The 12,029-nt window shown below is 49.8% G+C and overlaps 1 protein-coding gene across 5 annotated transcripts in view; it reads left to right on the top strand.

Moving 5' to 3' along the window:
• LOC143823493 (ATP-binding cassette sub-family C member 12-like) overlaps positions 1 to 12,029 on the top strand; it is a 47,594-nt gene that overhangs the window by 21,985 nt on the left and 13,580 nt on the right. For 4 of the 5 annotated variants that reach the window (XR_013226492.1, XR_013226493.1, XM_077309866.1 and 1 more), the window contains 10 exons: positions 53 to 256; positions 2,085 to 2,219; positions 2,457 to 2,562; positions 2,654 to 2,719; positions 3,693 to 3,782; positions 5,174 to 5,277; positions 6,661 to 6,855; positions 7,652 to 7,878; positions 9,088 to 9,225; positions 10,459 to 10,645. Coding sequence is in view for 3 of the 5 variants with exons in the window: in XM_077309866.1 (XP_077165981.1) it covers positions 53 to 256; positions 2,085 to 2,219; positions 2,457 to 2,562; positions 2,654 to 2,719; positions 3,693 to 3,782; positions 5,174 to 5,277; positions 6,661 to 6,855; positions 7,652 to 7,878; positions 9,088 to 9,225; positions 10,459 to 10,645 (1,452 nt within the window). In the remaining 2 variants the exon portion in view is untranslated. Of the gene's footprint in view, positions 1 to 52; positions 257 to 2,084; positions 2,220 to 2,456; positions 2,563 to 2,653; positions 2,720 to 3,692; positions 3,783 to 5,173; positions 5,278 to 6,660; positions 6,856 to 7,651; positions 7,879 to 9,087; positions 9,226 to 10,458; positions 10,646 to 12,029 lie in introns of those variants that run through there. The other variant, XM_077309868.1, reaches the window with a different exon arrangement.

Genomic DNA, 12,029 nt, shown 5'->3' with positions numbered 1-12,029 from the left:
GGCACCCAATTACCACCCGTGCGTCCGTTCTCACAATCCTTCCCTTTTGCAGATAGGAGAGAGGGGGCTTAACCTTTCCGGAGGTCAGAAGCAGCGGATCAGCTTAGCCCGCGCCGTGTACGCCAACAGAGACATTTACCTGCTGGACGACCCTTTGTCCGCTGTGGACGCGCACGTCGGGAAGAACATTTTTGAAAAATGCATCAAGGAAGCCCTGCATGGGAGGACGGTCCTGCTAGTGACTCATCAGCTGCAGGTAATGAGACACGCTCCTCCTCCAAGGCCTTACCGGAAATATATTATGTAGAGCAGATATATATAATGCACACACACACATACAATGATTAACTCCACCCATTTAGAAAACCCTTCCAGGGTCATGAAGAAACCCCAGAGTTTTGCAAAACCTGCTCTTTTAGTAGACCAGGGCCCATTCTGCACACATAGGATAATGCACTTTCAGTGTACCTTTGCAGCTGGGTTTTCCTGTGCAGAACAGGATAATCTACTTCTAACGTGCATTGAAAGTGCATTATCTATTGTGTGCAGAATAGGCCCATAAGATACTCTCCAGTTGACAGAGATCAGTCCCCCTGGAGAAAATGGTGACGTGAAAGGTAGACTGTATGGGATTGTACTCCCCTGAGATCCCTCCCTGCCCCAAATCTCACCCACTCCTGACTCCACCCCCAAAGTCTCCAGGTATTTCCCAGCCCAGAGTTGGGAACCCTACTCCACTCCCAAATCCCCCAAATCCCCCAACACAGAATTCCACTCCTACATTTGAAAACTGTGTTTTTTAGGGGAAGAAATGGCTGGTGCTGCAGTTCTAATATCGGGAGATTAATTTCCTCGCACAGGAAGGCTCTGTGCCGGTTTCCCCGCCGTTGCCTTTGGGCTTATCTGAGCTGCTCTATTCTTGTTTTTTCTTTGGTGCCGGAGCAGATTTTTTTCTTGAGCAAGAAATAGAACAGCACTCGGCCAGCAGGGGGCAGGAGAGTCACAGCTCAAGCCGTCAGGGACTCAGGTGGCTGGATTCAAAGAGCAGAGAATGGGAGCTCTCCTTTGGAAGACAGGCAGAGAGTTGCGTTGGCTGGAACCGGAGAAGGGGGTTGATGGACAAGTCAAAGTAGGGTTGGCCTCTCCCCTCCCCAGGCTCCACCCCCAAAGCGTCCAGGAATTTCCCAACCTCAGTCTGGCAGCCCTAACCCCCAGGCTTCCCAAAGATTTCTCCCAGCTTTGGGGGACCATCGTGATTGAGAACAGAGTCAGACCTTCTGATGCTCCCGAAACAATGATCCAGAGCCCGATATTCCCAATGGCCTTGCATTCGTTTTAGTTCTTCTTCCTGGTGTAGTGGTTAAAGGGTGGCAGACTCTCATCTAGTGAACCAGGTTTGATTCCCTGCTCCTCCACATGCAGCCAGACGGGTAACCTGGGGCCAGTCACAGTTCTCTTAGAGCTGTTCTCACAGAATGGTTCTCCTAGAGCTCTCTCAGCCTCACCTACTTCGTAGGGTGTCTATTGTGGAGAGAGGAAGGGAAGGCGATTCTAAGGTGCTTTGAGACTACTTCAGGCAGTGAAAGGCAGGGTATAAAAAACAACTCTTCTTCTTCTGATGTCATCCCACTGCAATGCCACACTGGCACTGGTATTTGGGCAAAAACTCTATGGTAAAAATGGCTTCTACCATAAAGTTTTTGCTCTAATGCCAGAGCATTGGCCCCGATGTTGCCAGTGTGATGGCGTCACTTCCTGTCCATGCCGGAAGTGATGTCACCATGCCATTTTCTTCCTCTCCTGGTAAATCCCCCTGCTGTTTAGGGGCAGGACCTGGCAGTAGGGGATCCCTGCCCCGGGTGGCTGGCTGCCCTATTGTGATTGCATTGTAAGCTCCCTTGGGTTCCTATAAGAAGTGATGCCACAGTGTCACCAGGGAGGGACAAATTGTGCTAAAAGGTTTCTTGCTGGTGACAGGCCAGGAAACCTCGATCCAAGCCACTGACTTTGACTGTTCTGGCTGAGCATGAATGCCTCATTGTTTCCCACACCGATTCCATTTTCTTTCCCCAAACCCACTTTAGTATCTAGAGTTTTGTGACGAAATCATATTGATGGAAGACGGAGAAATCCACGAGAGTGGAACCCACACTCAGCTGATGGCAGCAAAAGGGCGCTATGCTCATCTCATCCAGAACCTGCACATAGAGGAAACCATGGTGGGTTTGCACTTTGCACATGCTCAGGGCCATACAGAACCCCCTTGCTAGTGTCCAGAGGGGACCCTACCTGAAAACCAGGTACCAGGTAGCACTGTTGATGCCGTCACACCCGCAAGCAGGTTTTCTGGATTCACCCGGTTTGTCACTGTTAGGAACGGGCTTCCGATCTATCGTATCGGGGCTGTTATGCGTTTCAGTAAACTATGCCTCCACGTATTTATTTATTTATTGCAGCCTCCAACCAACGGTAACCAATTTATTTCAAATTCCATGACCAGAACGCCAGAGGAAGTTCAGGTTAATACCACGGAAGCCACTGGTGAAGGAGTGGACAGTCCTGGTAAAACACCGTATTACAAACGTAGACATCGCTTTTCTACTTTTTGCGCGTAGAAAAGGTTGTTTTCCTGATGGATTTCTCATCTCCGCAGTCTTCGATATGTCTGACGAGGCACCGCAGGAATCCAAGAAGGACCCCAAAGAAGGAAAAGAACCAGGTCTGTGCCATGATCCTTCATGCTCCAGCTACGTATGTTTCCGAAGATGTCCGAGCTTGAGGGAAAGTTTGCATGCAGAGTCACACTCGATTTGAACGCACCGCCAAGCCTCACTTTGTGCAAAGCTGTCTTCCCTGACACAAATGGTGCTTCACTCCTTTTGGGAAAAAAAGCAGGCGGGTCAGAACATTTGGTCTACGAGAGTTTCAGGAGGGGAGCCATGTCGGTCAGCGGTTAGAAGAGCTCGTTTCGGGCCCAGCAGCACCTTAGGGAGCCAACCAGATTTTTGGGGGGAAGGGGGTATTATCTTTTGAGAGTCAAAACTCTCTTCATCAGATAACGGTGTTGGTATTCTAAGGGGCTAGGCGACTCAAATCTAGCTCTTTGCCCTGTTTGGAGGACACGTGCATCCCACTCCTTTGACAGCCTTAGGACCTGACGCCACGCTCTGCTATTTCCGATCTGCCCCAAGGTCCCAAGGCAGGGGCTCATGGGAATTGTAGGCCATGGACATCTGGAGGGCCACAGTTTGATTACCCCAAACAGTTCAATGATAAAACAGCATCGTAAGAAGCAGAAACGGGTCCCTTTGACTGCTCCCTCCGCCCTTGACCATCGAGTTTCAGTTTATATACGAACAGAGAACAGGTCCATCAAGTAAGATTCTGCATTCTGGGCAGTGGGATATTGATCCCGTTCCGCCAATCAATGCCCCTCTGCCTTCTAATGCCGGTCACGGATTCCGATCCCTTCGACAGCCATTAGAAAACAAGGGGGAACGTTTACCATATGGTTTCATCCAGGGGCGGCTGGCGGCGGGAATAGATTTTGCCGAGGCTCCCGTGAAGCCCTGAATGTTTATTTTAGTGGATAGACTCGAGCGACATCCAATTTTACTTAAAATGCATGAGATTTGTTGGCTCCCAGATAACATTTCGGCGTGAATAAATACTTGATGGGTTCTCCAACGCAGCTCCTGCCAACCAGCTTGTTCAGGAGGAACAGAAGCAAGAAGGCTCCGTCTCGTGGAAAACCTATCATGCTTACATCAAGGCATCCGGAGGTACAACCTGCAATATATTGCTTTTCTAGAAATGAGGATTGTCATTTGTTTAAAGATGCCTGATGTTTGGTTATTCATTTTTCCCCCTACGGCCAAGGAGCTCGAAGCAGCATACCCTAGGCTAACCCACATTCACAACTACCCTGCGAAGTACGTCAAGAGGGAAAGCAACCAGTGCAAGGTCACCTAGCCAGCGTGGCATAGTGGTTAAGAGTGGAAGCTTCTAATCTAGTGAGCCCGGTTTGATTTCCCTGCTCCTCCACAGGCAGCCAGTTGGGTGACCTTGGGCCAGTCACAGCCCTGATAGTGCTGTTCTCACAGAGCAGTCCTGTCAGAAGCTCTCTCAGCCTCACCCACCTCACAGGGTGTCTGTTGTGGGGAGAGGAAAGGAAGGCAATTGTAAGCCACTTTGAGACTCCTTCAGGCAGTGAAAAGCAGGGTATAAAAAACAATGCTTGTTCTTCTAACATTTCATGATGGGCCCTGGCTCTCATGGCAGTCATTTTGGGTTGGCTTTCCAAAAATCTCAAAGTCCCTGCTAGTGCCAAGAGATTGGCCCTCAGTGCTCACGGAGCTCATCTGCAGTACACATTGAAACAGATTGCTGTATTTACCCAGAGAATTCTGGGACCTGTAGTTTGATGATAATTCTGAGTATTCTGTCCTCACAAATCAGCTGCCCCTTCACCTGGTGGCCTCAATATTCACTCTTGGAGGTGAGCATGCCCAGTCCTTATTACACCATAATTGGGACAGTTGCCTCTTCCTTTTAAAAAATTGCAACCTGGTTTTTCGGCGTACCTGTGGCGTCTACTCCCCAGAATGCCAAAACAATCTACCTTGTTTGTGTCTGGCCCTGTTTCTCTGTTCCCAGCCTTCACCACAAGACACAACACAAAACACAGGTGCACTGTCTCTGGGTGTTTGCAGACAATACTTTTTATTTTATGGGGATTTAACCCGCCCCCTCCCCCATGTAATTAAAAAAAATTGCAGATATTTCGGCAAACCTGGGCAGAATCCCAAACAAGCACTGACATTTGCAGAACTATCTGTCAGTGTGGATGAACACAGTCCCTGCAGTCCCTGTGGCCATTTCAGGTTGGAAAAGCAGCATGGAGGAAAGGCTGAAGTGCATTCTGCCTGCATGTAATGATCCCAACCAGAATTGAGCCCACATCCAGCTGGGAATTAGCTTTCGAGCACAGAACTTCTAGAATGGATCTGCTCAATGGACTTTGAAATATGTCAGTCACCCCACTGGGTTTAATAGGAGTCATTCCCAAAGCATGTCATCGGTGGGCGGAACCCTCAAGAGGCACACTCAAGAGCAGCGGAGGAAGGGATCCTGGGCCAACAGTCTTTCATATGGTCCCGTGTTCCGTTTTCAGGTTTCATTTTATCATTCTTCATGGTGCTGCTCTTCGCGCTGATGATCGGCTGTTCAGCATTCGGCAGCTGGTGGTTGAGTTTCTGGTTGGAACAGGGCTCGGGGGTAAGTGTCATTCTGGACCTGAGGATGCAGCCCCCTAGAACTTCTGCTACAATAAATGCAGGCCATCAGGCTCTTGGGCTGCGTGCAGACATCACAGTGTACTGTGAGCGATATTCATAGAACCATAGAGTTGTAAGGGGCCACACAGGCCATCTAGCCCAACCCCCTGCTCAATGCAGGAGCAGCCTCCTTAGGCAGCCAATTCAACTTCTGATCTACTCTGGCTATGAGAGATCTCATGGCTTAAGTGCCACTCAGTGCTTAGCACCCACTCAGGGCAGTTGTCCCGCCCCTAAGTGCCTCCTCCAACTGGCTTGCCTTTCTGTCCAGCGGCCAGCCAATCACCTTCTGTCCCCCACCCCTGACCACCCCTTCCTCCTTCCACTTCCCTCCAAGGCTGCAGATCCTTGCTGTGTGAGAGCTGCCCCTGCCAGTGAGTTCCCTAACAGCTGCCTGCAGCCTTTCCAGGTCCTGGGGGGAGGGGGAGGCCATCCATAGAGTTCTTCCACCCCACCCCCCTTTCTAGTGCCCGTTGTATTCCTGAATGCAACGGGCTTGGTCCCTAGTAAATAAATAAATCTGTTCTGCACATTTGAATATTCTCCATGAACTTGAATTGTATACAGTAACGTCTTGAATATCGTCTTCATCCTTACATTACCACAACGATATCCCCCTGCCGAAACTTGATGTAAAACATGTTGAGGTGTCACAAATATGATACATGGTTTTCCTGCAGCCTCCAAGTGCTTTTCTCCCATTTCCTTTGTCGGACTCGCCGTGGCCCTTTCCCTCTTTCTTCTATTAAGCACGCGCCAAACGATAAACAAATAGATAATCTGGTGTGGTCGTTCAAACTGAGAAGCCAGCCTGACGCCTTTGAGGAAGCAACTGGTCCCCCTGCTCTGCCTGTCTCTTCCAATCTCCCTTGCATCTGTTTCTTCATCGAGGCAAACCTGACGTTCAGATGCACGGATAGCCTCCGGAACGAACGGCCCGCCGGCCGGCAATCTAATCTGCCACTGTCTTAGGTTGCGGCGATTCTCCGGTGGGCCCAAAACCACCGCAGAAGAAGCCATGGCCGCATTGATGAATGGAGATCCAAATGGGGGAGAAACTCTGGGATCGAGTAAAGCCTGTCCTTCTGGTCGCCTGCGTTCCCCTTCTGAAATTGATTTGATTGTTTAAAATGTAGCGCCATCTGCTTCCTTTAGAATGCAATCACTGTTTTGGCCACAGGGGCAAAGTTATCTATCGTGTTGGCTGGAGCAGAAAACTGTCCAGTGTTCTGTCATTATTTGTGTGTGTGTGTGGGGGGGGGGGTTGGAAAGGTACTTCATCCGCCATTACAAAGTTGAGTGTGTGTTTTTTTTAAACGTAAAGGGCAAATGCAGCTTGGCGATGAACACGACCTGTAACGCAGGGAGCATAACCGAAAATCCCGACCTGCACTTCTATCAGCTGATCTACGGAATGAGCATGGTGTCCATGATTGTCATGAGCATCCTCAAAGGCTTCGTTTTCACTAAGACAACGCTGAAAGCTTCATCGACGCTACACAATACGATGTTTCAGAAGGTATCTCCGGGGCGGGGGGGGGGGCAGAGTGGCTGCATAACAACAACCCTGTTGGATCAGGCTAGTGGATCTAGTCCAGCATCCTGACTCACACAGTGGCCAATCAGTTCTTCTGGAGGGCCAACAAGAGGGCAGAGAGACCAAAGCCTTCATAAGAATCTCAGGAGTGCCCTGCTGGATAAGACCAGTGGTCCTTCTAGTCCAGCATCCTTTGTCTCACAGGGGCCCACCAGTCCCTCTGGAGGGCCAACCACAGGTCACAGAGGTTGAGGCCTTCATAAGAACATCAGAAGAGCCCTGCTGGATCAGACCAGTGGTCATTCTAGTCTAGCATCCTCTCTAACCCAGTGGTCAGACAGTTCCTCTGGAGGCCTAACCATGGGTCAGAGCGGCCAAGGTCTTCCCCGATGTTGCCTCCAGATTCTGGGATTCAGAGGTTTAGTACCTTAGCTACTAGTCATTGATAGACCCCTCCTCCACAAATCTATCTAATCCCCCTTTAAAGCTGTGTGTTCCTGTGGCCATCATTACACCCTCTGGCAGTGAACTCCACATTTTAATCACTCACTGTATTCCCCTTTGTCCAACCTGACCAGGGGTTTGCTACTAAACAAAATTTCATTTTGTTCTTGAAAAGCTCCCCCCAAAAAACAAAGAAGTCCTCCTGACCCTCCAGTCTCCAAACAAAGGGAGCAGCGCCTTGTTGTGTTTCTGCTGCCTGGATGGCTGTCAAAGACATGCCTGCCGCTCTGATTTGTGGTTGTCGTTGTTGGTAATTGCTGCCTTTCCTCCCCAGATCCTACAGAGTCCAATGAGCTTCTTCGACGCGACCCCCACGGGCAGGCTCATGAACCGTTTTTCGAAGGATATGGACGAACTGGACGTGAGGCTCCCGTTCCACGCGGAGAATTTCCTCCAGCAGATCTGCATGGTCCTCTCCATACTCGTCATCATCGCCGTCGTGTTCCCGATCCTCCTGGTCATCGTGGCCGTCCTGATGGTTGTTTTCATCCTCCTCTTCCAGTGAGTTGGACGCTCTGCTCCGTTAAGAATTAAGCCAACGGGGAGCGTCTGCCTGGCAACTGTTGGGATAAGCCCCTTTGCCTTCAGCTCGCTGGCCTAGAGACCGTCTGCAGCCCGGCAAAGGCAGCGGCGGCTAAAAGGGAGCTGGGGGGAGAAGGAGGCAGTCGCTCAGAGACACAAAGAGCCAGGCGGTGCATGTGGAATGCTAATGTCCTATGAGCCCCTCGTCGCTAGTAGATCAAGTGGAATAAACCAGAGCTGCCATTATTATTCATCCTTCGTTCCACCGTGCGGGGATAAACAAGTCCTTTCTAAAGAGCTACGAACACCCCCTTTACTAGAAATCCAGGGGGGAGCAGTGTTAGCGGAAGAGAATGCAAGCAGAAGAAACGTTTCAACCTTTGATTGCCTTTTTTCAGCCACGCCGTGCCGTTCAGGAAAAGGGTGCGGGTCCACAGGCCCACAAAGAGTTGTGAGACCCAGCTTAGAAGGGCGAATTGCACACAGGGGTTTATTGGCGCGTGAAGCGTTCTCTGGCGATTGCTGCAAATTTTGCAAAATGCGCCAACTGTTCAATAGCTTGACTGGGGGGTGGGGGGTGGGGGGGAGAGCCAGCAGGGCTTTTTGTTCTTTGCCTCACATAAGCATGCCTCAGACATGTTCCTAATAACCAAGGGCGGTTCCAGAGGGTGGAGAGGTTGTGTGTTGCTTGTGGTGCCGAAATCAGACTTCTCCAGCAGGGTTTAGGAGGACCCAGAAGGTCACAAGCAACAGAAGTCAGGTCACCTATGCTGGGTTGGGAAATTTGGAGATTTGGGGATGGAGCCTGGGGAGGACAGTCTTTGGGGGAAAGGAGGGACATCACCAGGGCATAATACTAGATAGCAGGGGGTAGCCAAACTGTGGCTCTCCAGTTGTCCATGGACTACAATTCCCATGAACCCTTGCCAGCATGATAAGTCAAGAAATGCAGGAATGGGAAGGACCAAAGCCCTTGCTCATCACCCTGTGCAGCCCTGATCCAAATTAGGGACCCCACGTGCCTGAAACAGGTCTTTTGATGGTGCTGGGAAGACCCGGTTAAAGACCAGCCCCGCCCACTCAGCATCCCATGTACATTTTAGCCTTAAAGCTGGTTGCAAATGGAAACAGGAAGTCTGGAGTTCAAAGCTGGGCTCTTAGTCTGTGCAATGCATTTTTGGGTGGCAGGATTTTCCAGAAGGCCATCCGGGAACTGAAACGCGTGGAGAACCTGAGCCGCTCTCCGTGGTTCTCCATGATAACGTCTTCGGTCCAAGGGCTTAGCACCATTCACGCCTACAACAAGAAGGATGATTATATTGCTCGGTAAGTCACCTAACTTGGGCCTCATTTCCTCCCCACCCCATATAATCGTATTTGCTCAGCCGGTTCTCTCAGACAGGAGGAATAAAGCGTGCCGTTATTCTCCACCTGACCACCAGTACTGAGGGTTTTACACCTGCGGGGACATTGATGGAGCCGCTCCGCTATTGTGCTGCAGCGGTGGGGGAGATCCTGGGGTTTCTTTCATTTGCCGAAAATGAGAAGCCACGGGGAAGCTGCCGGTTTTGCTCTGTGGATTTCTCAGAATTGTCTCGACGAGATCATTATGTGCGCGGCCGCATGGCCTCCTCCTTGGAGTCCTTTATGTTCTTTCCGAGCAGGACGCCATTGTTCAGAGCTCGTTGTTCCTAATGCCAGACCGCAACAAAGTCCAGGAGTCTTCAGCGAGGTTCTTGCAACCGAGGAGGTAGCTGATGAAAAGGGCACCTAAAACACCCTGGACGTCTCTGAGTTACTTAGGAATTAACCAAAGAAGTATTCTGAGGGCTGAGTCAACGTTCACTTATTTCTTTTTTATATTGGCTTACCTCTTCCCACCCCATGATTTTAAGTCCTCTGCTTTTCACTGCTGTGTTTGCATGCTGTACGGTACTTTTCCATCAGTGTGCTTCTTTTATATATATATGAGATCTGTGCAATGTTGTAATATGGATGTATTAATGCGCAAATCGCGCTGAGCAATGTATACGTCATGTAAGGAAAATCTGGCGCCAAGACATGAAAAAGAAAAGAATCACAGGCACATCAGAGAATAAGTAGAGCCCCACTAGATTCGATATATTATTTACGTGGGACACATCTTCTGGTGCACCGCGTCAAACAGAAATGTAGACGGACATGACGTCCATTGTCCCACCCACAAAGCACGCCGGAAGAATACAGGAGGAAGATGCTTCTACCTGTCCACAAATTCCAGAGGACAGTCCCAGCGGCCATTAAATTCCTCCAGTGGCCATCTGTTTACTAAGTTAGTCAGTCTCGCCCTCGTAGCAAGTTCTCTAATCTTATCACGCCGGGCAGTTCTTACTGTTTCCATCTTGAAGCGACTGAGAGCCTGGCTGTTGCCGTTGCATGAAAAACATTATCTAGCAGGTCTTGGCAGATTGCAGTGGAAATTTCAGCAAGCACATAGCCGATATAGATCAAGCTTCGGGCCTGGCATTTGCATGCTCAAGCCAACCTGACTCAAGTATCCCTCTTCTGTTTCCGTTTCAGATTCAAAGAGTTGAACGATGAGAACTCAGGCCATTTCATGCTGTTTAACTGTGCACTGCGATGGTTTGCAGTGAGGACAGACATCCTCATGAACATTGTGACTCTGAGTGTCGCACTCTTTGTCGTCCTCTCCCCTTCTTCCATCAGCGCCGCAGCGAAAGGCTTGGCTTTATCCTACATTATTCAGGTAAAACAACACATCGTGAGAATCCTCATTGGTCTCCTACTTCTCTCACCTGGTTTTTCCTCCGACCCTTCTTCCCAAGGAGCTCCAGTGGACACCATTCTACATTTTGTCTTTGAAACATTCCCCCCCCCCGATGAGGTATGTTAGGCTGAGAAAGTACCCGGCCCAAGGTCAGCCAGTGACCTGGACTTGGATTCAGGTCATCTCAGCTGTGGTAGTCTACCACCACACCAAACAGGATCCATTTGCCCCACAAAGGAATGGTCATCCAGCATCAACAGCAGCTGTCAGTTGGCTCTCAAAACAGAGGACCAAGGAGGACCCCGCAGAGGGTAACCTTTAACTTGTACCAAACTTCTCTTGGAGTAGGATGGGGGGAGATGAAGAAACAGCAAGAACATTTTTCCTTTGATTTTAATCATACATACAAATTAATGTTATTTCCGGAAAAATCACCTTAAGCACCCTTTATCTATGGCACCTGTTGTAATTTGGACACGTCCTCTTCCCCCTTCCCCCTTCCCCCTTCCCCCTTCCCCCTTCCCCCTTCCCCCTTCCCCCTTCCCCCTTCCCCCTTCCCCCTTCCCCCTTCCCTCCCTTCCCCCTCCCGCCGCTGTTTCCGTAACCTTTCCACTTTCAGACCAGGGATGAAAATAGTTCCATCTCCAGAGGCTCCCTCTGAGCCACTGTTATCGGCATTCGTCATCTTAACCTTTCCTCACCTGAAGTCAGAAGTTCTGTCCCTGACATTTCAAGCTTGTATACAGCGAATCCCCTGAGCCGTCTGTTTACCACTGCAGGATTAATGGTCTGCTGCTAAAGCATAAATTTTATAGGCATTAATACAAGCAGGGAAGGCAGATTTTGCCTAAAGTGTAATGTTTCCCCTCAAGTATAAGGTGGCTAATTCCCCCCCCCACACCCCTCACGGTAAATCACAAGTCGCTTTCTTTAACACATTTTCCTTGGGACAAATACATTTCCTTAGAGTCAGCAGAGACGCCAGCGAAACAGAGGCCCCTGAAGTCAAATTGTGAAAGATAGATATTTTTTTTCAAGGCCTGTAGTTTTCTCAGTCTCCACAGGCAGTTGTGATAGCTCTGAAATTGCCTCGGGGTGAAGAGAGCGGTTGCTGGGATTGTGAGTCGCTTTCTTCTCCTTAAAGACCCTTTTTGGCTTTGAGTCGTCCCTCTCACTTTCCTCAAGGAGAGCGTCTTACATTAGACAGCTTCCCAACTCCAGAAGAGCGACAGGTCCCGTGGAGGAGAGTGGCAGAATGACATGCACCACTTTGTTTTTTAAAGACAGAAGATCTCCTTCCACAATATTTATTTGATAAAAGGGTCTTCTCCGTACAATCCCTTAGCAAGATGGCTTGAGCGTG

The sequence above is a fragment of the Paroedura picta genome, chromosome 14 (assembly GCF_049243985.1).
Source record: "Paroedura picta isolate Pp20150507F chromosome 14, Ppicta_v3.0, whole genome shotgun sequence".
Lineage (NCBI taxonomy): Eukaryota > Metazoa > Chordata > Lepidosauria > Squamata > Gekkonidae > Paroedura > Paroedura picta.
The sequence above is the reverse complement of the archived record's forward strand: the minus strand, read 5'-3'. Positions and strand labels throughout refer to the sequence as shown.